Source organism: Aptenodytes patagonicus, chromosome 1 (genome assembly GCF_965638725.1).
Source record: "Aptenodytes patagonicus chromosome 1, bAptPat1.pri.cur, whole genome shotgun sequence".
Classification (NCBI taxonomy): Eukaryota; Metazoa; Chordata; class Aves; order Sphenisciformes; family Spheniscidae; genus Aptenodytes; species Aptenodytes patagonicus.
This window is the reverse complement of record NC_134949.1, coordinates 136582564-136608767: the sequence shown is the minus strand read 5'-3', so window position 1 is coordinate 136608767 and position 26204 is coordinate 136582564. Positions and strand designations below refer to the sequence as shown.

The 26204-nt window shown below is 56.9% G+C and overlaps 2 protein-coding genes across 5 annotated transcripts in view; one reads left to right on the top strand and one right to left on the bottom strand.

The window, feature by feature from the left end:
• Nucleotides 1-6615, top strand: part of POLA1 (DNA polymerase alpha 1, catalytic subunit) — a 210064-nt gene extending 203449 nt beyond the window's left edge. For all 3 annotated transcript variants that reach the window (XM_076355992.1, XM_076355983.1, XM_076356000.1), the window contains one exon: nt 5000-6615. In XM_076355992.1, the coding sequence (XP_076212107.1) occupies nt 5000-5172 (173 nt within the window). In that variant the 3' untranslated portion in view covers nt 5173-6615. The remainder of the gene's footprint in view (nt 1-4999) is intronic.
• A 3584-nt stretch (nt 6616-10199) lies between these two features.
• Nucleotides 10200-18549, bottom strand: ARX (aristaless related homeobox). 2 transcript variants are annotated; one of them, XM_076355969.1, is made up of 6 exons: nt 18327-18549; nt 16530-17247; nt 15146-15191; nt 13129-13198; nt 12861-13044; nt 10200-11540 (listed from the first exon to the last, which is right to left on the bottom strand). In XM_076355969.1, the coding sequence occupies exons 1-6, from the start codon at nt 18517-18519 to the stop codon at nt 11300-11302; spliced, it is 1452 nt and encodes a 483-aa protein (XP_076212084.1). In that variant the 5' UTR covers nt 18520-18549; the 3' UTR covers nt 10200-11299. The 2 variants fall into 2 exon arrangements, with proteins under 2 accessions (XP_076212084.1, XP_076212076.1); XM_076355961.1 differs by having other exon boundaries at nt 12861-13198.
• Between the last annotated feature and the right edge of the window lie 7655 nt (nt 18550-26204).

Here is a 26204-nt window from a genome sequence, read left to right as displayed (position 1 = left end):
AGAATCGTTTAAGACTTAGGTTAGTAAATCTCTCTCTTTAGGCCAGTGAACTGGCATCGCTGATAGGTATTTGAGGAGAGCACTGTCAGACACAATAATTTAATTGCTCTATAGCCTAATGTGATTGTATTTAATTAGAAACAAAAAAGCAAGTATGTTAGAGGCTTACACCTCTGTTCATTAAACTACTGTTGACTTTTTTCATTGACATTCCATAAATGGCAAAGTTAAGGTTAACAGTATAAATAGGGGTGCTGAGGATTATGAAAAGGGAACCCATGCAATTAAAAAAAATGGCTTACATAACCTGATATCATAATAGACAGAATATTTATTTAACTTGCAGTAAATTGACACACCTCTAGACAGAGACAATTATGACTGACTGTAAAACATCTGACAGAACCAATTATGACTGACTGTTGTTTGCTACCTTTGCACAGAAATAAATGAAACACGGATATTTGGAACAGAGACTGCTGCCTGTGTGTCTAAGCTTGCTGTAATTAAAATACAATAACCAGTAGGCGATGTAAAAAATTCAGTAGCTAATGTAGTATGTTCTTTAACTCTTTAAATAAAAGTGTGAGACACGATGCTGTACATAAATGATACTCCGCAGCTTTTTTTGTGCGTTCCCAGATAAACCCACGTTTTGGCACTATGCTCATAGGCACCTACGTTGTTCCTCACGTACCTGGTGCAGATACACGCGCACAAATACAAAGGGAATGTGAATATATTTTTACTTCTCACTCTGAAGAGCAGGCTATCAACAGAATAATCAAGGGGAGAGAGTTTAATAATATGACACAGTTCGGTTGTCCAATCAGTAGGAGAAAAAAACAGAAGACTTTCACCGAGCCACGTCTTAGGGAATCCAAGAACAAAAGTTCTTGAGCCTGACTATCAGGTTATTTGGTGTCATTTTAATAGGAACGAAGAGAAATTGCAATAAATGGAAAACATGCGGCCAGGTATAGATAGCCTCCAAATATTTCCATCCTTGCTTCCAGCATCGGTACAACAGTATGGGGTAAATGGATTTCAGGTACCTTTTAATTTTTTTTTTTTCCAAATAATATAAAAATATACCTAGGTAGCTAAACAAGGACTTGGATGAGGTGCTGAATTTGACAGGGACATCCAGAAGTTCAGACTGTGTTTTATGAAGGGAACAAGGGGGCAGTCATGTTGGGGGGGGGGGAGGGGGCTAACTGCATGCTTGGTGATAGGATTCTAAAATCTTTATCAGAGTCAGTGATTTATTAACTTTAGAGAATACAGTACCTGAATTTTAATTATATACAGTCAGAAGCACGTCTTTTTTTTTTTTTTTAATTCCTATTAAAATAATTGTATTTTTCATTTGTGTATTTGTTTTGGTAGTATCTTTTGTATGCTCTGCATGTGTATAAATGTGTCTCTCTGTGTATAGCCATATATGCATTCTGCAGCAGTGGTTGTCTTAAAAGATTGCTTGCTGCTGAACTTAGATATTATTAAAACAATGATGGGGTGATAATAGGTATAGAATTATTTCGGAACGTGACTGACTACTGAAAGGCAATTTCAGTCAGTTTGTATAGCTTAGTTTTCAGAAGGCCTTAGGTGCATTATTGATTAAATCCTCATTTAGGAAGAAAGTACGAGCTTTTATATGCATCTCTAAGTTGGGTGGTATGGTAACTCGAAGGTATTGACTGGCTGTGTGATATACGACGGTCACAGTTGTCTTTTACTCAGAGGAGCAGAGAGTGATGCTGGTTGTCATTCTTACTCTGCTGCGTGGCAGCGTAAATAGTCCCCTTTCTAACCAACCTGGTGGGAAAAGTCAATATCCCATCAGCAAAGGAGGTAAACACATCAGGAGCTGTGTCCTCTCCCGTCTTCCCCTGCTCTGTATTACTACAGTTCTTTAAATCTCTTCTCCCCAGTCGTCAGATGCACTTGTGTCATTCAAATGCATGGTGTGGCTGTGCTGCAGACACAGCCGCTGCCTGCCTCTCCTCCCGGAGCTCCCGGCTTCCATTCTCTTATAATTGAAACTTAAAATTGGCCTCGTTACTTCAACGAGGCCCCTCATATGTCTCCGTTTTTTTCAGTCCACCCTTTCCCGCTTGCCTCTACGAGGGTAATTACATCTAAGAAACGTTTGAAGCATACTGTCGGAAAGGTTATCGCATATAATTAAAGTTTAGATTTAATGTTGGGGGGTGGAGCTAGGCGCTCTGTTAGTGGGACGGCTGGAGCCTGAATTGGAGCTGTACGCGGGCCTGCATTTTTGTTCCCTACTTTCAGCCCTGGTTTATTGTTTGCCTCGTTGTTCTCATGATTAATGTGCCTTCCTGCTCTGTTCACATGTGCCAGCTGTTTCTGCGCATTGATACGTTTCACCTTGGTCCCTCCTGAGCTCCAGGAAGCTTTAAACTGTTTTAGCCTAGTTTTGAGCTACGAGGATGGTGTTTTCCACAGTTCCTTGGTACAAAGAGCATGGTTTTGCTAACATGTGAGCAGTGGCAAGTGAACCCGCTTACTATATCGTTTATCTTGAAAATGCATACACTAGTTAGTGCTGAATTTGCGGCAAAGTGGGTTTGATGCTTTTATGGATCTGGTTATTACAATTTTCAAGGTTTGTTTAATTAAACCCTACATTTAAATAATTTCAGGATCATTAAATGTGTTTATGCCGTAGTGACTTCAGTCTGTTCATGAACAGATTCTGGTAATCAAAGTTTTTATTGTATTGGTGGTGTAGTTTAAAGAAATTTTAATTCTGCTAATAGACATAATGTCCTTACTCTCTGGGTAATGGTGAGAATGTGGTATCTTCAACCAGGCATCTTCCTCTGTTTGCTTACTGCCCAAAGTTGGCAGTATAAATACCCAAAACTGAGTATGACAGCACAATACATACCTTCTTCACAAGGATGCATGAAAGGTGCTTACTGAAGTGCTTTTAATCAATGTATTCAGTTACTCAAACTGGTGTCGCTAATTTAAATTTTAATTTAATTTTTAAAGATTTGATAGCATCCTGCAGAGCAATTGAGTTCAGTGGAACTTTGTGAATAACACGGAAAACCTAAGCAGGTGGCAATCGCTCAGTAAAACATTACTGTTTGTATCATATCCAGTAGTTAATCTGCTGAGCTCGTCTTAAAACATCCGAGGCTCTGCAAAAATACTCGTAAATCCTCAGGGAGGAGGAATTCACAAACCCGAAAATTGTAATAGCTATTTCTGTTACCATGCCTCCTTTCCCTGCCATCTCCTCCTGTAGCAGTCCTTGACTTGGCTGCTGAGATGAAGGTGCGTCCGATGGGACGTCTTCATCTCAGTCGCATCGCAGAAGTGAGTCATCGCAAAAGTGAGTCATTTCTTCCCTTGCACAGGTGGACTCAAAAAACCAGCATGTCCCTCTCCTCCAAACCCTTCTCTTAAATAAACTCAGCTGTTTTAGAGGCGACTGGTTTTTCGTCTTAACTTGCGCCGTGTAGTAAAAGCAGTTCGAGAGGGGACGGAGGCTCCTTTGTTACATGTTCAAAGCGTGAGGAGGGCATACCAACGTTGCGAAGGTGACAAGAAGAAATGAGACAACAGCTTTTAGGCAAAGCTAATGAGCAACGGATCGTGTTGGTTGCTCACAAGACACACGCTTACGCTGCGCCTAAATGGCTTGAAAGCTCGACCTTTAAGTACCTGTGCCGTGCTCTCGTAGTTCTGCTTGACCTGGAGTCCCTCCAGCCTAACGGGGGAGAAACTGTCTGGGAGGGCACCTCGTTTTGCAATATATCCTTCTTGTGTGCTCAGTAATGCAGACTGTCCAGTGCTGCCTGTAACTGCAGACACAGGCTTTCGGGTAGGAGCTGGTGTTTTTAGAACATGGAGTTGGTTGGAAAGGAGGAGCACAATTGCACCAGATCTGCATCAAGCTGGCGTTGATGTGTATCAGCAGAATATTTTGCTCTTCTAGTCTTTGTCCACAGCCTTTGTAAAGCAAAAGCAGGACAACCACCCAAACAAAATCCCTGGATTTTTTTTTGGATGGCATAAAATTTAACATAAAAAAATTAAAATAGAACAGTTCGGGCTTCGCTGCTGAAATATGTACAAACTCATGCGCGTGCACGTGAGTTGCACACACACAAACGTACAAGTGAGTAAATGTCTTGCACTGCAGACATTTCTTCACAGGTATTATTGATCAAGCATTTGGGAATGGCTCTCTTCATTCATGTGTCAGGTGAACCTGATGTCTCCTGGTTGAGACACCGGGCATCTTCTCTCCATTTTAGGGTAGGATAGCAAAGAATTTCCCCTGTTTGTGCTGCTGCCTTTTTCCTTCCAACGCCTCCGTAGTGCTGAGCATCACGATTCCCATGCTGCACACAAGGTGCACGTGAGAACGCACAAGATGGGTGATAAGTCTGTCCCAGGTTGTGCCAGTATTTGCAGCAGCAGGGACGAGAGAAGCCAAGCATGGTTTCCTTCACTTCTGAAGCCCAGCTTGGGCAGAATCTCTCCCTACTTCAAACCCCTGGGGACTCTGCGTAGTTCTCACTAAGTTAAGGCACCTGCTCATTTTAAATGAGATCCTTTCGGAGCCAGCCCTGCTATCGCTTATTTTCTCTGCTGTGACTTAATGAACCCCCATTTCACTCCAGTTAGACGGCATGAGTGGGCAAGCGGTGCTTCTTGCCAGCTCCTGGCAGGAGCCGCTGCACCCGCGCCAGTGGGGCTGAGGGAGCTTCAGCCTCGCCACCACATCCAGGTTCAACGTGGCCTCTAACCGGCTGGTGCAGCGCTGCGGGTGGGGAGGCAGGGGGGAAGGCAGCAGAAGTTGGGAGAGCTTGCCGTAAATGTCATCTTTGTTAGCTACGACATTCACCTCATTTTAAAATACCATGATTCGCAGTAGTAGTGAACGCAAAAGTACTGTCTTTTTGTGGTCATTTGATCCTTCTCTGTTTTTTTTTTTCCTTTGTTCTTTTAGAGTATTTGAGGAAGAAGCCGCTCAGGAGGGAAGTCTCTGAGGCCTACAAAAGACTGAAGAGCACCGTAGACAAATGTCTGTCCATGAGTGGCTACTCAGAAGTGAACCTCGGCAAACTCTTTACCGTCAGTATAGGAAGATCTGTGGGAGAGTCCAGTAATGAAAGACAGTGATTGATTAAAAATGGAGGGAGACGAAAGGCTAGTTCCTTGTTTAACAGTATCGAACTCGTAAGCAGCACTCTATTTCAGTATGCACAGTGATGTTTTAATAATCTTGTCTCTTCGGAGGAGGAAAAACGGAAGATGGAAAGGGGATGTATGATTCACATGGACATGAAATATTCGAGGTGTTTTTATCTTCCGTTCTTTTCTTCACTGAGAAGCCAGGGTTATTAAAATAGGGAGTAGTTGATTTCTGCAATATATTTTGTTGTGTATTTAGACCTGTGAGGGAAAAGGGGGTGGGGGAATTGCTGCTTTAATTGGATAATTCCCAGTGAGAGTTGCTGGAATGTAAGTGATCCTAGACTTTGCTCCAGGGTATTTAGTAGAGGTGCTCTCAGGAAGAGAGGTTAGTAGAGGTCTCAGTAGGAGCACTAATGTTTTGCCTTTTCACAGTTTATCTTCTTCCTGATCATAAACATACCAATTATAAACAATACTAAACCTAAATGCATTTAAACGTCCTAATACCTTCTGAACAGAGGTAGGGACACTTTACTTTCAAATCTATTAAAGGTAAAGAACGCCTGAAAGCTGGAGGTGCTGAAAATAGGGACCACCTTTTTATTAAGAGTCTTTCCGTGCATCTCTTTTCCGTGCGTATTTTGCCATGTTGGAAATTTCTATGTGGATGTAAAGACATGCACATGTACAAAACCCATTTCGTACATACACAGGATATAAATGTATTTCTTTCTTTCCGTGCAAAGTATTTGAAAGTAAGCAATGGATAGGGAAAAATATGTTTGGGATGGCATTGTAACCAGTAACGGGGGGAGAGCAGAGAATCATTGTTGCTGTTCTGTAATAATTACTGTATTGGAGGTGTTAGAGGCTTTATAAACAAATTTTATTTTTCATTTACTTTTAATAAAATGCCAAACAGGTTTGACAAGAAAAGAGCATAGATTTGGGTACGTGCTTTTGTACCCAAAATACTGTGTAGTCATGTTCGCCGTTAAGTTTGCAATGTGATATTTTAATGTATGGTTATAAAAATTTTCTGTTAAATCTTTAGCAGTATAAAATGTAAAGTTTTCTTAACACTCGAAGGAAAAAAATAAAGTTTTCTAGTAAAAGAGAATGTGATTTGATCATCTGACCGTTGAATATACTCCATGCGAGGTCGTATTGCTCCAGACTTTTCCTGGTTTCACAGAGGTGCTTGTGTGTCCCTTTTCAGGGCGGCCGGCCATCAACAAAGGGAGCTTGAAGAAAAAGTCAGAGCATCAGCTCGAACGTCTTGGGCACCAAGGGGATACGTGTGTCTGTGTGTGTTAGAGTATTTTTATGATGTTCATTTGTCCCTAAAGTGGCATCGGAAGGTGCTGTGTGTCAGTATGGGTAACGTCTATGCGAATGTGCCTAAATACACGGTCGTCTTCTGAGCAACTTTTGGGGCTAAATCCTTTCATTTTTACTCGCGTCGAGTCACAGTATGTGAGAAATCGAACCTACTCAATCCCTGGTTTTGTGTTGGTGGTGTCCCACCCCTGGCGAGCTATCGTTCCTCGCCAGCGTGTTTCAGTTGGGTTGTTGTAAAAGAGACGCTATTTGGAGGCTTGCCTTGGAGAGAAGGTGTTGCTGCCTAGATGACACGTTGATGCTGCAGCTCGTCGAAGGATCCCGGCTTCCTGTGATTTCACGCAGGTTTTTTTAGATTTTTCGTGGCCAACCCAATTAGGATTATGAAGATATTACTGATATTAACCGGGTAGAATGCCTTCAGAAAGTGAAAAGCGTGACCTTCTCCTCCAAGCGTTAGGTATACAAATAAAACGGATAGATATGGCATAACCTGACCCTGTGGCACTTGTATGTATCTGTATAATTACAGCTGAAGAGCCTGTTAATTTGCAAGTTTAGGGATGTTTAGATTAAATGAGAGTGTTGTGGAATGATTGTGTAGGGCGCAGCAGCATATAGTAGCCCTGCGAGGGGCTGGGGGAAGCGCCGCTGCCCGGCGGAGGAGGCCGGCTCTGCTGCGGGAGCGGCAAGGGGCAAAGTCCCGGAGCCCCCCGCAACCCCGGCCAGCCACAGCCCGGGGGGGGCATCGGAAGTGAGGGCTTTTACCCCGAATTAAGGCAATTTTTGATTCCTCGCAGCAGAGTTGGTCAGATCAGAGCTGAAGTCTTGGCAAGGAGTAAACTGGATTCCCCCCCCCCCCCGCCCCTCTCTCTAATAAGCTCTGGGCACCGTGCCTCATCTCGGCCCCAGAGAGAGGCTGGAGAACGCAAAATCATCTTCATAGCATTTAATATTAAATGGAGCTGGTAAATGCAGCGCTGTAAATGATGTGGGAAAGATTGAAGTTCGGAGGTTTGCGTTTTGAGACTGATCTGGCCCGAGTCGCCTTCCCTCCCTTTCCCTCCTCTCGTCCCTCATTCCCCCCCCCCCCCCCCCAACGCTGTTAAAATTAAGGTTTGTCTCTATTTGTATTTATTTGCAGTCGGGGAAGAGGAGTGTTGATGTATGGAGACGGTAGCCAGGTTTCGCTGATGACATGTGATAGGAAAACCAATTCCCCTCCGCAAACACGCCTGCCGCCGTGCCAGCCCCCCCTTTTCGCCGTCCGAGGCGCTCTCCTGACGCCGAACCGGAGCGCATCTTCCCTTTCGCATCCTTCCCCGCCTTCTGCAGAGCACCTTAAATGCGCCCTAATTGAATAGTCCTCCCGCACCCTCCTTATAGCAGTTTAATAGATTAACTCATCTGTGCCAGCTTCAAATTTCAGATTAAAATTCCTTCGTCCCGAAGGCAGCATTATCAGGTTGTTGGAGCCTGTTTTCAAACCTTGGTTTTGAATAGCAGCGGCTCTGCATTAATTTAACCACTAAGCTAATAAGTAGGTTTCGTTTTGTTATGCTAAGCTTTATTGCTTTTCTTTTGATCAGAATGGTGTTGTTGAGCAAAGCAGCAGACAAGGCATTCTTTGATGAGGGAATTAGCGCTCTATTCTTCCTCTATTATTCATAGCACAGTGGAATATGTAAGTACCTGAGGGTGTCAAAGGAGAGCAGGCTCTATTGCAAAGTGTTCGCCTTGTTTCTCTCAATAGCTGACTATGAGATGATAAACCGCTTAATACACTGCACTAATTGGATGAGAGCAAAAAGAGATGGGAATTAAGGCACGGCGAAAGGAGAAAGTGCTACCAGCCTTCATTCACTCTTCCACCGCTTTAACAGCACCAAAGGAGGCACAAGCTTTCTATAAGCAGACCGGGGGTTTTGTGCGGAGATAAAATGAACCTGTTAGTGGATTCAAGTAATACACTAATTATTGCACAGTATAAATACCACTACTGGTTTTATAACACGGAGGTAAACTTCTTTTGAGAAGGTTATAGGATTGCTTGGCAGCAGTATAGATCCTAATAAGGGACCAGAGTAATAACCCCCTGGATTAACAAAATTGCTGCTTGCAGAAGTATGATTCGGGCTTTCACGAAGATTTCAGCGGAATGAATAAAAATGACTGAATGACATTTCTTAACGCGTAAGGGCTCGATAATGATTCCCCTTTCTTTAAGGCAAAAACGTGTATTTCAGGCTGCACTGTTAATAACGGCCAGGGAACAAGCCTTATTTTTCCCATAATTTTTTTTCGCGCCTATCGTGGGTTTCAGCACTCGAAAATACGGCTGGGGGCGGGCGGGGGGGGGGCGGGATGAGAAACGCCGTGGGTGGAAGGGGGGAGCTGCGGGGAAGGGTCGCGGCGGGCTCCCACGCGCGGTGGCTGCTCCGGCGGCGCTTCCCGGCCGGCGGCTCCCGGAGCCGGGCCGGGCCGGGCAGGGCCCGCTCGGTGCGCTCAGGTGGCCGGGGAGCGGGGCCGGGCTCTTCCCCGGTACCCGGCCCCCGGGCTGCCGTTGTGGAGCGATGCCGCGATCCGACCGAATCACCCCAGAAAATCCCCCGACAACCCACGAGCGCGCTCGGGCGGCCCGGCCCGGCCCCGCGGCCGCTGCCCTCGGGGGGCCGGGGCCGGGCGGGGGCTACCGGGGCCCATCGGGGCCGGGGAAGGGGCGCGGGCGTCGCCGGCAGCGCCTGCCGTCCCCGCAGGGGGCTTCACGCGTTTCTGCTCCTGCCCCGTGGAAGAGGCAGAGAGCTGCGTCCAAAAGAAAAAAGAAAAAAAAAAGAAAAAAAAAGAAAAAAAAAAGAAAAAAAGAAAAAAAAAAAAGAAAAAGAAAAAACCCGGGGAGAAACGAAGGAAAGGGGGAAAAAAGGGAAAGTTCATCCCGGGGAGAATGGGGGGGCAGAGACAAGAAACAGGCGCGGACAAACTTTCCTGCCCCCCGGGAGGGATGGAGAGGTACGGGGGGGGTAAGCCAAGCGCTCCCCCAAATCCTTGCTTTTCTCCCCCGCCCCTGGCTTTCGGCAGCGGCGGAGCCGGGGCTGCCCCATCCCCGCCCGAGGGTGCTGGGGCTGCGTGGGGCGGCTCCCCGCGGTTTGGGGGAGCCGGTACCGAGAGGCGACCCCGGCACCCTCCTCGGCAGCGCCCGGGACGGGGGGGGGGGGCCACGACACGGCGCCCACGGCGGAGCGCGGGCAGGTACAGCCGTGGGTGCCGCCCCGGCCCCCGCGATCTGCAAATCTCCTTGCAAACGGGGCCGCCGGCACCTCGTGGCCCCCAGGCTCCGGCAATGGCCCCCGGCCAAGCGACCCGAGGCCCCCACCCCCCCACCCCCGCCCGCCCCGTGGGGGGGGTTCCCCGGCGGCGGGGGGTGGCGGTGCGCAGCCCCCGGCCGCCCCGGCGGGGCTCGGCCCCGGGCGCCCCCGGCCCCGGGCGCCCGCGGTGCGGCGCAGGCGGCCCGGCAGCCCCCGCAAGGACCGGGCTTTTTTGGTTTTGGTTTTTGTTTTTCTTTTGTTCCTTTTTTTTTTTTGTTAAACATATATTTTTGTTTATTTTCTGAACGTGGCACTTCTCCACCGGATAGCAAGGAAAAGTGTTAACAATAACGACATTACACGAAAAAGTACTGTACCATCGCCTCTTGAGGGTTTCAGAAACCTCTACAGTTAATAAGTTAAATAAAGGGTTTGTACATAAATATTTGTCTAGGAACCCTATTATATCTATAACACAGTAAGAATCTACAGAATGACAAACTTTTACAACACTACACTGAGTGCAATTGTTTTATAACATTTCAAATATACAAAGCTCTGTTCTTCTTTATAACAATGGTATGTACAGAATCAATAATCACAGTTTAGTGACTTAAACAGTCCATATTCTAGCAGTGTATTTCCCTTTGGTTTGATATAAAAACCTTGGTTGGTGTAGTGATAAAGAATATAACAAGAAAAAGATATACCCTTTCCCTTAAGTGCACTGGTTATCTTACGGCATCAAATTTACTTTCAGTCTGCACTGGCAGCACCCTTGGTTAGCGCACGCAGCTCGCTGCGTCAACGTGTAAAACAGTTCTCCAGTGCTCCTAACAGACCAACTTAACATCCTAGGATGCTGTTTTAAGAGGATGTGGGTAGCTTTCCCCCTCCCTTTGCTTTTCTTGCTTTCTTTTTTTTCTTTCTTTCTTAATTACAATTCTATTTGTTTCTTTTTTTTTTTTTTTCTTGCCAGGTAAACAGAAGGAAAAATATTTCGTGTACGTAATGCTAATATATAATAACTTTTATTAGGGCTTTTTTTTTCCCCCCCTCTTTTTCCCCCCCCTTAATGCTCAGAGAGGAAATGAATGAACACGTCGTACATTTAAGAAATGTACCGGCCAAGGAGTTACTTATTCAGGAGCTTGCAAGTGTCGGTTCACTCGTGTGAGGGCTGATGCGAAAGGCGCTCGCTGTCTCCAAGTTCCTAACTCGAGAACCTACCCCAGTCTCAGCTGCTGGTCCTCTTTTTTTAATTTATTATTATGATTATTATGATTATTATTATTATTATGATTAGGATTTATTATTTATTATTGTTTCCCCCCCGTTTGGTCTTGATTCGTGCTGTCTGAGGTGACCTTTACCTAGTCGTGTATTCACTCTCCTCGTTTCTCTCGCTCTCGCTTTTTCCTCTCCCCCCTAAAAAACCCAACCCAAACCCCGAGGACGGCAACCGTGCCTTAGCACACCTCTTTCCCCGTGCTGCTGCCGGGGAGGATGTTGAGCTGGGTGAGCTGGGCGGCGTGCTCCTTGGCCTTCAGCCGCAGGGCGGCGATGCTGGAGGCCCGCCGGTCGGCGGCGGCGCTGGCCGGGTCCCCCAGCCCCGCCGAGCCCACCGCGCCCTCGGCGGCCGGCGCCGGCTGCCGCAGCAGGGCCGCGGCGCTGGAGGCGCTGCCCAGGGGGGCCATGGTGGAAAAGAGCCTGCAAGGGAAGCAGAGACCGCCGTCACCGCCGCGCCGGGCCCCACCGGCTCCGCCCGGCCCCGCTCGCCTCCGTCCCGCGAGGCGGGGACGCGGGGGGACAAAGCCACGCTGGAAAAAAACCCCGACGCTGGAGGGCAAAAGATTCGGGCGGGGGGGGAAGGAGGGAAAAAGAAAACCCCCGAGGCTTATTCTCCCCGACTCGCCGCTGCCGGGGCGGCTGACGCCGGGGGTACAGCCGGCGGGGAGGGGGGTGCGCGGGGAGAGGCTCCGGGGGGTGCTTTCTCCTTAGCCGGCGCTAAAAAAATAAGGGAAACCCCCGGTCCTACGAAGGCTGCGCTCGCCCCGTCCGTTAACCGGGCCTCTTCCCCCTCCGCCTGCCCCGGCGGGCCGGGCCCCGCGCCCCGCTCCGCGCCCCGACGGGGCGGCCCCGGCCCCGGCCCCGGCCCCACGGGCAGCCACCGCCGCCTCCGCCCGGTGGTTCCCCCGCTTCGGCCGCGGCCGCTCAGCGTGGCGGAGCGCAAGGACGGAGCGCGGCGCCCGCGGAAGCTCGCCCCGACGCCAGCCTCCTGAAGCTGCTCAAAGCCACTCATGCCCACGGCTAAAAATCTGCCCGTGCCGGACCCCGCGGGGCGGGGCGGGGCGGGGCCGGCGGCGCTCACGGCGCCCGGGATGCCACGGCTTCGGCTCATCCCGAGCCGCCGAATACCACCAACCCCCCCCCCCGAGCAAAGCGGAGGCCGCGTGTGCACGTAGGGCGACCCACGCCTATTTAGTTACTGCGTGGGGGCACCGATTTCCGCACGCCTGCCCCGCGGGGACCCCGCTCCGTCCTTGCCCCCTGCGCGGGCTGCGCGGCCCCGCGGGGACGCCCGGGCTCCCCGCCGCCGCCGCCGCCCTCAGCCGCGGTGCCCGCGGACCGGCCGTCCCCACGGGGGACCCGCCGGACCCATGGCGGGGGGGGCGGGGGGGCGGGCGTGAGAGCCGCCCTCGCCCAATGAGAGGCCGGGGCGGAAGCACGTGACCCGCGCGGCGCCCAACCGGCGCCGGCCGCCAGCGCTCCAAGTTCGAACGCGGGGGCAGCCCCCGCGAGGCGGGTCCTGCGTGGGGCCGCGCCACCTCCGCGCCAAGGCGCGACCGGCGGCCCCCCGCGGCGCGGGCCGGGTCCCCACGCGCGGGGGCCGCCCGCGGGGCTCCGCGGGCCACGGCGGCCGGGGCGTCCCCGGGGCGGCGCGCTCCGGCGGCGGCCTTTCCCCGGCGGCTGCCGCCCCCCGCCCCGAGGGTCCCCCGAGGTGCCCGTTCGCGCGTGGGCGGGCGGTACCTGCCGAAGGCGGGGCTGATGAAGGCGGGGTGGCGGAACACGGCCGCGCCCAGGAAGGTGCCGAGGCCGAGCGGGGTCCCGCCGGGGGGCAGCGCCGCGGAGCCGGGGGGCGGCGGCGGCAGGCTGGGGAAGGCGGCGGCCGCGGCGGCGGCGGCGGCGGCGGCGGTCCAGGCGGAGTCTAGAGCTGGGTGATGAGGAGGGAAAGGACTAGCATCAAGGTATGGACTGAGGGGGTGAGTTGCTGACAGGGGACCAGGGAAAGGCAAACCTGGGGGGTGTGTCTGAGCCCCAGCCTTTTCCCTCTTCCGCCACTTAGCCCTACGGTTCTGGAACCATACCTGAAAGCCAAAAGAAAAACCGGTTTTAATACGCCTGCCCGCGCCCTCCGCGGGGCGAGCCCCGCGGGAACCACGCACCGGCCCGACGGCGCCCGCTCCTCCGCCGCGCCCCGCGGGGTGCCCCCCACGGGGGCCACGCGTGTCAGCGCCGCGCTGCAGCTCCGGGCGTCGCCGGCCCACCCCGCGGCTTTCGGTGGGGGACGCCGGCCCTGCCCCGGGCCCCTGGCTCCCGGGGGCCCCAAGAGTTTGGCACCCCGCCGTTTGCCGGCGGGTCGGGGTTGCGGGCAGCCGCCGGCGGAGGGGCGCTTCGCAGCCGCGCTCTCGCTGCGCTGGAAGAGCCTTCGGATTGCCTCCCCGTGGGACTAAGCGGGTTTTCACTCCGCACGCACCCCCACGCGGGGAGCTGCGCGGCTTTTTTCGCTGAAGGGAATATTTACGAAACGATATCGTTTGGGGATCATGGACTGTGCCCCCCCCCCCCCCCTTCAGATTTAGCGCGAGGAAAAAAATCGTGATTTCACTAACGTCTGAAACGAAGAAATAATTTGCGAGGCAACCAAAGCGGCAGGTACGCGTTCCCAGGCCGCCCTTTTGGGATCTATTTTACGAAAGTTAGTTAGGAGGCCGCGGCGCTGCCGTCCCTCGCCTCTTCTCCCCCTCCCACAAAGCAAAAATCGTGAACTGACGCGGGCTTAAAACAGGAGAGAGGCAGAGGAAAAAACAAAATACCGCGTTTCAAACGAAAAGAAAACATTCGCTTAATAACCAGGTGCGAGGCATCACACGCACCGACGGGGAGAGACTTTGCGAGAGACACGCATTTGTCAGGTTTTTCGGGCTGGTGCGGGCTGAGTTTTCCCCGTTAGGCTCGGCTTTGCCAGCTCAGCGTGAGATCCCTTCTCTCCGGGAAGCGAGAAAGGCAGCGGCGCTGCGGGTCTCTCCGTACAGCGGTACGGCGAGAACGGATCTCCACGCGCGCCCACCGGGGAACCCACGCAGGAAGAGGCGTCGCGTTCGCGGGGAAGCCAACAGCCTGGCCCGGAGGGAGCGCCTCTCCCAGCTAAAACTCAATTAGCAAGCTGTCCTCGCTGCAATTCCCCCTTATTGAATTAATAAGTCTGAGTACACCCAAAGGTAAACGAAGGGACTCTCATAATTCATATTCCCTTAATTACATCTTCTCCCGTGAATAGAGGAGAGAGAAAGGGGGTGTCTTTCTTTTTTAAAAGTTATTTAACTTTCCCACGACTTGTTCCCCTGAGCTGAAAATACTGATTTGCTGTCACATCTCTGTTTGACAATGGAGAAATGTGTCAACAGAAAGGAGGGGACAAATCTCATCATTAGCCCCTCTAATGCAAGAAGCTGTTGTGTATTAAATGAGCCATATGGAATTTATTATGCTTTATCAGCGCCCGATTTTAACTGTAAAGTGATTTGCTCAGCTTCAAACCCAGAGACATCTGTTTTCTGTTGGCAATCAGGGCATCCCAATGTTTATCGTCTCTCTGGTTATGAGACCCGGGTTGGGAAATGCACTCTGGTATGGGGCGGCAAACACCTTTAATAGCATTGCACTCACTCACTATTAGATCAATGCAGGCTTATTGCTATCAAAAATGGGAAATCAAATAGCATTAGCCAGCTCCTCGTGCAGGCGGAGAGGAAATCAAACAACATTTCGCCTTCAAATGGCCCTGTTTGTTCTAGCACTAAGTGGGCTTTTATGAAGCCCGATTGGAGATTTGACGGCAGCCAAATACCCGGCTTGCGGCCGAGCGGGTCTCGCTGACAACCGAAGCCCCGTGGGGGCCCCGCCTTTTCATCGCACGGGGTTTCGCCAGCCGATGGCTCGGCCCTGCCGGGGCCGGGGGCGCCGCGGGGAGGGCCGGGGACACCCCCCCCGAGGGACGCCCCGGCCCCGGTCCCGCCGCCGCCGCCACTCACCTGCACTCGGGCTTCGGTCAGATCGAGCCTCATGGCCAGCTCCTCCCTGGGGGAGACACACACGCCGCCGTCAGCCCGGGGCACCCCGAGCCGCCCCCCGAGCCGCCCCCCAGCCCGCGGCTCTGCGCCCCCGCCGCCAAACGGGCCCGAAATCCCGGCGCCCGGGGGGAGCAGGGCCGGGCGGCGGGCGGACACCGCCTGCCGCCGCCCTCAGCCCGGCTCCGGGACGCCGAGCTGGCCGCCCGTCGGGACTCCCGAGTTTTGGCACCCCCCCCTCCCCGCCGCTCCCCAAATTCAGCCGGTCCTCGCCGCAACCGCGGCACGGGGGGGGGGGCGGCAACCGAGCCGCCACACACGGCGGGCTGCATTGCCGCAATTAAGGCAAATCGGAAACCATTAAGGCGTTAGAAAACCGCTCATCGGCTCTGTGCCCAAAAGAGGAGCGCTCCCAGCTTAGCAGGGGCCCCTCCGCCGCCGGGCCGCCCCCGCGCCGCCGGAGCCCCGCGCCGGCCGGGCACGAAAAGCCCCGGAGGAAAAGCCAAAGCCGTAAAAACACCAACCGAAAAAGCGCGGTACGTTCATACGCACCCCCGGGCAGCCGCTCCCGAGGCCGCGGCCGGGGCCAGGCGGCGCCCCGAGGGGAGCCCCGCGGGCGATGCCCGGGCGATGCGCGGCACCGAGGGCGGGGGAACAAAACGCCCCCGCGGACCACCCCCCCACCCCTCCCCCCGGTAAAACAAACGAGAAAGCGGGAGGGTCTCCTTGATCGAAAAGTGTGGGCTTTGGGGGCTCAACCCTCCTCCGGGCTAAAGGCGGGGGGTATTTTCGGGCAGCGCGGGGAGCGGGCAGGCGGCTCTGCCTCTCTCCCTGCCTGCGTTTCCCACGGAGGAGCCGCCGGCCAGACCCGCCGCCGCGGAGCTCTCGTTTTCAACGGGAAAATGCCCCCGAAAGTGCGGGCTGAGCCGGGCCGGGCCCCGCCGGGGCGGCTCCGCGCAACGAAGGGCCCCGACGTGCCGGGCCGGTATTTTTAGGCAGCGGCGCTTTGATCCCTGCCCCTCCCGGGGCTTCCCCGGGTCGGGCCGGGGTCCAGTCCCACGGGGAGCGTGTAACCGATCCCGGCGGCGGCCGCGGCGAGGGGGGGAGGAGGGCAGCGGGTAAAAATAGCCCCCGGCGGCGGCCTCCGGGCAAGCCTGCCCGGGCGCTGCCGGCGCTGGGTTCCCCCGGAGCCCGTACCTGCTCCCCGTCCCCTCCCAGCCCAGGAGTGCCCGGGGCAGGATTCACCCCGGGGGGCGGTTTGGAAGCGGGGGTGCAGCATACCGCGGCCCCGTCCCGTCCCCCCGGGACTCGCCCGCTCCGCGCTCGGCCGGGGCCCCGGCGCCGGTACCTGGTGAAGACGTCGGGGTAGTGGGTTTTCTGGAAGGCCCTCTCCAGCTCCTCCAGCTGGTAGCTGGTGAAGGTGGTGCGGTAGCGGCGCTGCTTCCTCTTGAGCAGCCCCTCCTCGGAGTCGCTGCCGGCCGAGAGGCAGACGCTCTCCTCGCCGTCCTTGCCCTCGCCGTCCTCGGGGTGCAGCAGCAGCTCCTCCTTGGGGGACAGATCCCCGCCCTCCGCCCCGGGGGCCGCGGCGGCGCCCCGGCGGGCCTCCTTCAGCAGCCCCCCGCCGTCCTCGCCCAGCAGCTCCTCCTCCTCGTCGTCCTCAAGCTCCTCTTCCTCCTCGTCCTCCTCCTCCAGCATCTCTTCGTCGTCGTCCTCCTCCTCCTCCTCGGCGGCCGGCGCGGCGGGGCCCGGCCGCTCCTCGACGTGGGCGGCGGGGCTGCCCAGCTCGTCCCGGGCGGGCGGCGGCGCCACGAAGGGCGCGTTTTCGCGGTAGCTCTTGCTGCGGCTGATGCTGACCTGGGGCGCCTGGCTGATCTTCAGCGTGTCCCACGGGGCGGCGGCGGGCACGGGGCCGGCGCCCCCCTCCGGCCGCCCCTCCGGACGGTCTCCCCGCGGCCCCGCCACTCCCGGCGGCAGCAGCCGGCGCCCGCCCGGCCCGTAGAGCCGGCGCAGTTTGGGGGGCAGGTGCAGCTCCGCCGGCTCGAAGGGGGAGCTGCCCTTGGGGGACCCTGCGCCGAGAGGGAGGGGGGATAGGGAGGCGGCCGCAGCAGTCGGGCAGGCGTGGAGGGAGAAGGGTGCAGAGAGAAGAGAGACGGGGGGGGAGAGAGAAAGAGAGACACGGTCAGTGGGATCAGCGCGAAGAGCCCGGGGCAAGACCCCAACCCTGCAGCCTCCCCTTCGGGCACCGTTTTAAGGTAAGACCCCCCCACCCCGTACCCTCAGACCGGCCCCTGCCCCCGTCGCTGCCCCCGGCCTGGGAAGAAATTCCTCCCGGCCGCAGAGCGCGGCCCGGCGCCCCGCTCAGCTGCGGGACAGGCGCCGGGGGGCTCGGGCAGCCCCGGGCCTGCGCCGGCACCTCCCCGGCAGCGGCCGCCGCCGGGCCCCGTCCCGCACGGCGGGGCAGCGCCGGTCCCGCTGCTCCTGCCGGGGGCTCGGGGCTCCTCCGCTTTTTTCTTTTTTTGCTTCCCCCCCCTCCTATCGTCTCCCCCCGCCCCCCAAGTTTCGTTTTGGTTTTGGAAGAAGGAAACCCGCCCGGCTGCGAACACCGGGGAAACGGGGTAAAAAGGAGGGACGCCGTCCGTGGGAGTTGCCCGGCCGGGCTTCCCGCGGCCCCGGAGGGGCTGCTCCCGACTTCGGGCCGGGGGCGGCGGCTGCCGGCGCCCCGTTATCACCGCCCCGCCAGGGGCTCCCAGCTCGCTCGCCGAGATCCGTTACGGGTTTAAAGCGAACGGGCAGCCGTTCCCTGCACGGCTCACGGCTCGCACCGATTTATTTTAGCTTAAGAAATTTCGCATATATCGAAAGCGAGAGCAACCTAAAGCGGGGGTACCCGACCTGCACGGAATTAACCGGGCTGAATTTCGGGCACGGCTCTGGCCGCGCTCCCTGGCAGCACAGCAGCCGCTAACGAGCAGGGTAACGGGATAACGGCGGCCGCGGCTCCGACGCGGCGCCTGGCCGGGCGGGCGGGGAGCGGGGCCGGGGCCGAGCCGCCGGCTGCCTGGGCGGGACGCAGCCGGCCCTGCCCTGCCCTGCCCGACGCGAAGGAGAAGGAGCGGGGCGGGCGGCGGCGGGTCGCCGGGCTTACCTTGCGCGGCCTTGTCGGTGTCGGGGCGGGCGGCGATGGCGGGCAGGCTGGGCGCGGCGCCGAGCAGCCGCACCTTGCAGGGGCTCCGCCGGCCCAGGATGCTGTCGATGCAGTAGGAGGACAGCAAAGTTGGCGATTTACTTTTGCACTCGGGGCGCTCGGCGCAGCTCTCCTCCGGGTAGGGGCCGCTCATGGCGGCGGCGGGGCCGTGCCGTGGGGCCGGGGCGGGCTGCGGCGGCGCGGACGCCCCCGCGGCGCTGCCCTGTGCCGCCGGGACGCCCGTCACGGGGGGAGTGAGCGGCGGCCGCGGCGCTCTTGAGTCCCCTCGGCTCCACGTGCGGGCAGCCGCCCCCTGATTGGCTCTCGGCGGAGGCCGGGCGGCCGCCGACAGACGGCGCCCGGCAAACCCCGGCTCGGACCGCCCCGGATCGGCGCCCGCCCCGAGCCGCCGCGCTGCCGCCCCCCCACCCCCACGCCACGCCGCGCCCCGCCCCGCCCCTCCCGCCGCGCCCCGCCCCCGCCCTCCGCGGGCGCCCCGCTCCGTGGGGGGCGGCGGGCGGCGGGGAGCCGCTCGGGGGAGCCGTCGGGGGCGGCCGGGAGGGGCGGCGGCGGAGCCTCCGCGGCACGCCTCGCCCGTCCCTCTCCGCCCCGACGGCGGCGCCGCTCCCCGCCCGGCGCGTCCCTAACCCCGGGCGATGCCCGAGCGGGACGGGGTGGGCCCCGCCGGGGGATCCGCGCCGGGTTTTCCCCCCGGCAGCCCCCCGCCCGCCCGGCGCTGCGCTGCGCTGCGCAGGGGCGCGCGCTCGCCGCGCTCGCAGCCGGCGTTTGAAAATACCGGGGACCGCAACCGGGGTGTTGCCGCGACAAACACCCGGGCGAGGCCTCCAGGCGCGAGGGCGCGGCGGGCGCGGCGCCGCCGGCCTGGCGCAGCGGGGTACGGCCGCCGCCGGAACGTCCCTCGGGCAGGGCAGGGCGCACAGCCCGGCGCGGTGGGAGCGCAGCCCGGCGCGGTGCTGGCCGGCATCCCCCTGCCCGCCCCGACCGCCTCCGCCTTTCCCCGCAGGCGCGCCTCCCCTCCGCGGGCCCTTTCCACGCCGCCCCGGGGCCGGAAGACCTCCGAGGGTTTTTTATCCCCCCTCCGTTCCCTTCCCCGTTCAGCGGTCACGTCCCGGGCAAGTTCAGGCTCCCTGTTCGGGCAGGTTGGGTGCAATTTTGACCGGCACGGTGCGGCTGCCTGCGCGTCCCCCGCTCACGTGTGCGCTCCCGGTACCGGACTCCCGCAAGCACAGGCACGTCGGAGGAACCGCTCTCGGCCACCCCAAATAACCCGTCCGCTCGCTCGGGTGATTCCCGGCCCCGAGCGCCGGAGGGGAGACCGCCCCGTTTCCCCTCTTCGCGCCGCAATTCCCGTGCGCATCCCGCGTCTCCGAATTACTTAACCAGCGGGAATTAAGAGAAATGATAAGCAAGTGCCCGTGCGTGTCCGTGCGGGCGTGGGCACCACGCCGCTCTGGCTGTGCCCGCGCCCGTGTGCGCACACGCAGACTCCCGCAGACGCTCCCAGGCTCTGTAGGTGTGTGTCCGTACGCGCCGTGCGGGGCCAAGCGCTACTCCCAGGGCCGTCTCCTCCCTGCGAGCGGACCCCCGCAGGGCTCCTGCCCGTCGTTCCTCCCGCCTCGTTTCCCCCTGCCCCGGCGGGCCGGGGCGATGCCCGCGGGGAGCGCCCCGACGTGCGCGGCCGGCGGGCCCTGCGCTCCCCGGCGGGGCGGCCACAGCCCGGCCCGGCTTTGCAGGGTGCGCCTGTGCGGGGGACGCAAAGCTGCCGTTTGCCGTCGCTGCTCAGCTCTCGGGAGCTTTTGCCATCCCCGGCACGAATGGCAATTAATTCATTAACTCGGTAGCTAAAAAAAAACCACCCCGAGAACCAAACCAACAAACAAAAAGACCCAGGAAGAAAAGGAAGACCCACAGGCGCCCTTGGGGAAGCTCGGCGCGCAGAGGAGCTGCCGCCGCTTCCTCGCGTCCCGGCCGCGCCGGGCGGCTCCGCCGGGGCTCCCCCGCCGGGGCTCGCCCGGGAGAAGCGGCGCGAACCCGCGGGCGCGTCCGGGCCGGGAGCGGCGCTCCGGCAGCAGGGGAGGCCGGCCCGCACCTGCCCTCCCTCCGCTTTGGCGGGTGCCGGCCGAGCCGCTGCTGGCCAGCCGCGGCACCGCGCGTGGGAGAGCGGGGACGGGTCGGGCTGCCGCGCCGCCGGGGCACAGGCGGTAGCCGGAGGGGACGGGAGACCCTCGGCGCGGCAGCTGCCAGGGCTCCGGCAGCGCCGAAACCTGCCGGCGGCTGCCGGCGGTGCGAGCCGGGGCTGCGGCGGGCGGGCGCCGGGGGCTGTCGGGGACGCGCGGAGCGCAGGGAGCCCTGCGGCGGCCTTTCGGCCTTCTGCAGCTTGTTTTCACTCCCTCCCCGCCCCGTTCCCTCGCCCTTCTGTGCCCGGGCCGGGCCGGGGGGGCCCGCCTGTCCCTCTGCCCAGCGCCCCGGCAGGCCCTGCCCGGGGGAGAGCGGCCCCGGCCGGCCCGGGGAGCGGGGAGGGCCGGCGGCAGTGCCGCTCGCAGGCGAGGATGCTTTGCGATGCGAGCTCGCCTCTGCCAAGTCACTTTGTTGTTTTATTTATTTTTTAAACAAACTTTCATTCATTTATGGTCTCTCCCTCTCCTTTTCTTTTTTCCCTTCCCCCTGCAACCTGCTAATTTAACACTGGAGCGCGTTATTGCAGTGTTAGGGGGAGAAAACGAGAGAGAGAAAACAACAATACTGCAATGATCCAAATGATACAGTAGAATTATAGCAATTATAGTTCTGCTCGGAGAAGAAAACCTTGCTGAGCTCAGCCAAACAAACTGATGCCTTGTACGGATAACAAGCCCGGGGACTGACAGCCGGTGCTGAGAGAGGCAGGAGGGCACAAACGGAAATATTTGCCTCTTTTCACTCCAGCCAGCCTCGATTAACACCCTCGGCTGCCGCTGCCGTAACAATATCCGCTCCGGCTCCGCGCACCCAGGGCCTCCGCGCTGGGTTTCGCCCCGGGGACCGGCCTTCGCGGCCCTCCGCACCCACCCGCGCCCGGCTCCGCTTCGGCCCCGCCGCGCAGCGGGACGGCGGGGGAGCGCGGGCGGGCCGGTAACGGCGCTGCCGTCCCTGCCGGGGACCGGCGGGTACCGGCCACCCCGGCCACCGGCCCTCTCTGCGAACGGCCGCTTCCCACAGCAGGAGCGGGCGCGGGGGGTCCCCGGCGCGGACGGCCCCGCAGACCTCCCCCCCCCCCCGGCCCGGGGTGCCCCTCGCCGCCTCCCCTCCGCCGGGGCGGGGGCGCCGGCCGCTTCGTTTCGCAGCGAGGAGCGGGGCCAGACCCGCGGCTCCCCGCGCCGCTTCGCCGGGCCGCGCAGCGGGGCAGCGGGCCAGGGCCGCCCGGAGCTGCCCCGGGGCCGCCGCCCGACGGCTGCCCGCGGCGGCTCCCGCCCGGGCGCGCCTCCTCCTCCCGGGCCTGCCCCACGCTCCGGCGGCCCCGGGGCCCCCGTTTCCAGCGGGGTTTGAGGTTTTATTTTTTTCCCCTCTTTATCTTCCTCTCTCGTTACACACCGCCCCGTCGTCCGAACCGCTTCCCCCCGCAGAAACCATCCTTGCGAGGAGACATGGCTGCAAAATGGCAGTCGGCTGTCATGCTTGGGGAAAGGTGTTTGATCTTAGGGCGGAGACAGGGCTAAGCTCGGTTTCAGCCGTAGCGGCTGAAAATGTGCAGAATCGGTTCAAGACTCAGCGCCAGGCTGTTTTAACCTTGCAGGGAACGGCGGCTGCCTTGGCTGGAGAGGAGATCCCCTCACTGCGGCGGCCGCCACGGGCACAAGTTTGTCGCCGACTGAGCGAACGGCAGCTTGAAGTCCGTGGGCAGTTTGTGCCCACCCCACACCCGGCGCGTCCCGCGGCCCACGCTGCAGCTGCTGCAGTCGGGGACCCCTCCGGTGGGTTCTCGCTCCCTGCGAGCCGTGCGCATGGGTGGAGCCGCAGCGGCAGGCGCAGCCCATGGCTAGGCTTTAACGCGGGCTGGGCTTTTTTTTCCTCACTCTCTTCGCAACGGAGAAGAAAACGGTAACAAATACTTGAGATCCTCCGGTGCTTGATTTATGACTATTTACTTCATGAAAAAAAAAAAGGCTCGTGCAGGAGCTGTAGGCAGGTACAGAAACTCTGCGTTTCCTCTACCTGTCCTCTCGGGTTTTTCTGTGGTTTCCTCCCCTTCCCTCGACGTGCTTTGCGCCCTGGCCCCAGCCTGCTCCTGGCTCTGCGCTGGAGGAGCCACAGCCCCCTGGGTAACCCAGGGTCAGCGGCAGAGAAAGGCAGAATCTGAAGCGCCACACACCCGGGCGGGCAGGAGAGTGAAACGCAGACCATCGGTCTTGTACAGATGCGATTTAGTCGCAATTTTTTTTTTTTTTTCTTTTTTTTCCCTTCCCCAGCGTTCAGGGTTAAGGTCCCGTGCACAAAAGCACTAGAGCTGGGGAAGGCGAGATGCCTGCTCTACCTCGGTACCGGGCGGTGGAGAAATGGCTGGTGCCGTTTAATTGTGATGAACTGGCGCATGACTCCCCTTCTCCAGCCTCATGGCATCGTTACCTCAACTCATATGCGAGATACATTTTTCACCTTTATGGAGAACGCTGTTCCAAAACCTCTCCTGTGCCCAGCCCTGACACTGCACAGTTCAGCCCTGGGCCGTGGAGATGGGCAGAGCACTGCCCTTGATTGCACCACCAGAACTACCATAGGAGCAACCTTGCTCGCTTCTTCTGCAAGGATCTTGTTAATCACTTAAAAAAAATTGGCTAAAGACCAACAGACAGTAATGAGGGATCACAGCACAGCTGCACATCCCCTACAGCCGCGGTCAGACAGCTGGGGGAGAACCAGCGCCTCTGTGTGTTCCCTGGGGCTCTGCCAAGTCGCTTGGTCACCTGAATACACCTCAGAGTTCAATGGCTTAACCATCTTCGCATTTAAGGTAGGATAAATATTATCCCCTTATGGCAGATTGCTAATTTAAACGTTGAATAATCTATACCTGGCAGCGATCACTGGGGCACTGCACCAAAATTGGTTGGCAGAGTGGTGTTGGACTTAAGCACCTTTGAATTCACATCCAAGAGAAAAACTCATTTTGCAAGTACTGCTTTTTTTGGATGCCCGTCAGCCATTTTCACTGGTTCCTGGGGCCTGTGCCCCTGGACGTGAGGCTGCAGCACCTGTCCAGGGGGTGAACGGAGGGAGCCCATGGGTCAGCTCCCGCGACCTGCGCTGAAACCTGGCAGCCCCCCCCCAAGCAAGTGGGCAGGGGGTCAGCTGCGGTGGGTGTAGTCACATCCTCACTTCACAGTTACCTGGACGGGCAAGGCTCAGTTTGGCTCGGACACAGCGGCTTGCAGTGCCGCTGCTTTTCTGTCTGTGAAGCAGCCCTTAGCTTTTGTTGCTCGCTTTGGTTTTGGTGCTGGCTCAGGGAGCAATTTCTGTATTAACTTGCATCTGGACAGGTGCCTGACATCAGCAGTGGTGGTGACTCTGGAATAATTATTTATATACTTAATATTTAGCCTGTGCCTATGTGTGGGAAGAATCCGGGCCTCGTTCCATAGTTTTAATTCAAAAAAGTATTTTCTAAATCCTTTTTTATTCAGTTGTCATTATTTTTTTCATTCCTCAGTGGCTTATTTTCCTGTTAACATGGTTTTCACTACAGACAGAGGACAGCAGTTAGCTTTAAACGTGTCTCACCTTTATTTCTCTTCTGCAGTTTCCCCACTTCTAATAACTCAAAACTTCTCCTCTGGTCCACACTCCAGAAGCGCTCCCAGCTCACTTTTGGGTTGGCCCTTTTTTTGCATGACCATGAGCCCAGAGAGCAGTCCCTGCTAGCGCAGGTCTGCGGTGATGTCTCTCAGAAATCCAGTCACCGACAACAACTCTGTTGGATTTAGTTACTGCATTTAACTTATTTATTCCTCGAGCCTTGTCACCAAGCCAACACTCCTGGAAGTGATTTGGAAAAACGGAGCTGGGTATGCAGCTAGGTGGTGCAACCCCTTCGCAGCCCGCTCTCCCTCCCGGAGGCCATGCGCCTTCCTCTCCTTCGTGCCGCAGGTCTGGCTTTGGGAGCTGGGGCTGGGCAGAAGTGTCTGTGTCCTTTGCTGGCATGTCATCTCCTCCAGGTCACTAACCTTATTTGTACTTCATGACTGGCTCTCTTTATTGTTTCTTCTTCTTTTTTTTTTTTTTCTCCTAAGTGCTCGGCTTTTTGAAATTCCGTCAGGGCTGGCACTTTGCTGGCTGAGGCTGGGATGCCATCAGTACCGTCTCTGTCCCATTTGCCGGCTTCCTGTCCCATCACGTTGTCATCTTGGGTCCTTAGAGTCCTCCAGAGGCCTTTTCAAGGCTTTTAGATTTACCTGGGAGCCCCCTGACTTGCCCATTTTTCCTCTCCGTCCCCTCCCCATGTGTGTCCCCTCCCGTGGACCTCAGCCTCCCCACACCTCTGCAAGCTCTGGCTGCCCCTGATGACTGCTGTGGCGTTTCTGCAAGGAAGCGGTGGATTCCCTGGCACCGTGTGGCTTCGAATCTAGACCAGTCCTTTTCTGGAAGACATTTTTTCACCTAATGTAACTTGTTTGGCTAAATATAAGAGTAAATGGGTGGAGCTCTGCAACCTACAGCCCTACATCTGTGTCATCCAGGAGGTTGGGTGATGGATGGAGATACGGTTCTTCTGACCCTAGAAAACCCATGGATAAGGTCCCAAGTAGCTTTCTTGCAGTAATCCTTAGAAACTCAGTGAAATTATTAATGCATTAAGGTGCAGTGGTCTAAAAAAATTAAAACGATTATCATAGGCTTATTTAACATTATACCTTCTGTGTTATTTTCTTTCGTGTGTGCTGACTACAACCGAGCAAAGGCCTCATAACAAATAATTTACTTGTAACGTATTCTCTTCTTCTGGTCGTGGAATATCCATGCGCAAGAGCATCATTTTCTCAAATGTATTTGTTATCTAACATGCTCCAGCGGTTCCTTTAAATGAATAACAGAAGGGCTTGACTGCAAATGGTTTCCGTTGTTTAGCTGTAGTTGGTCAAATAAACCCCCCGGTATCAATTGCATTACCCGCCTGTTGCGCCAGCAACACACCGGTTGTGCAAATAGGTGTGTGTGTGTGTGAATGTAACAGCTGGGCTTCTTCAGCTCGTCCGTGGGCAACTCTCGACACGGGTTTTCTGCAAGCATTTGTACCACTGAAATGCGATCGCTCAACTAACCGCAGAGGGGGTGTGAACATAGCTGAAGCAAAGCCATTAAAAATTTAAATGAGCGTTCGATGAGCAAAGGACATTTTTCACCCTCTTTGACTATCTCTGGTGTGACCTTCATGTGGTGCTATGTTCTATTTCAGTAAATGCAGCCGCACAGGGACAGAGCAGGAATCAAAATGATCCGGAGAAGGGCGTGAGTTGGAGCTGGTCTGGCGTTTCCTTGCCCGGGCGATGTTATCCATGAGATCAGGGTTGTTTAATCCAGAGCATGGCTGAAGTGAAATAGGGTAATAGAGGGAAGAGACAGCAAACTGTCTGTGAAGCTCTGTCGGACCATTCCCCTCCACCAATCTAACCTTAAAACTGTATTTATTATCGCTATTTTCTACATCTGTGGATGTCATTGCCTCTGGCTGTCACTTAGGGAGCACTGCTATCTCATCAAGATTTAAAAAAAAAGGCTTGGTTAGAAAAAATCTGCATTTAACAGAAGGGAATGTGTATTTTTCCTGGAGGAGGCTGATGCTCACGG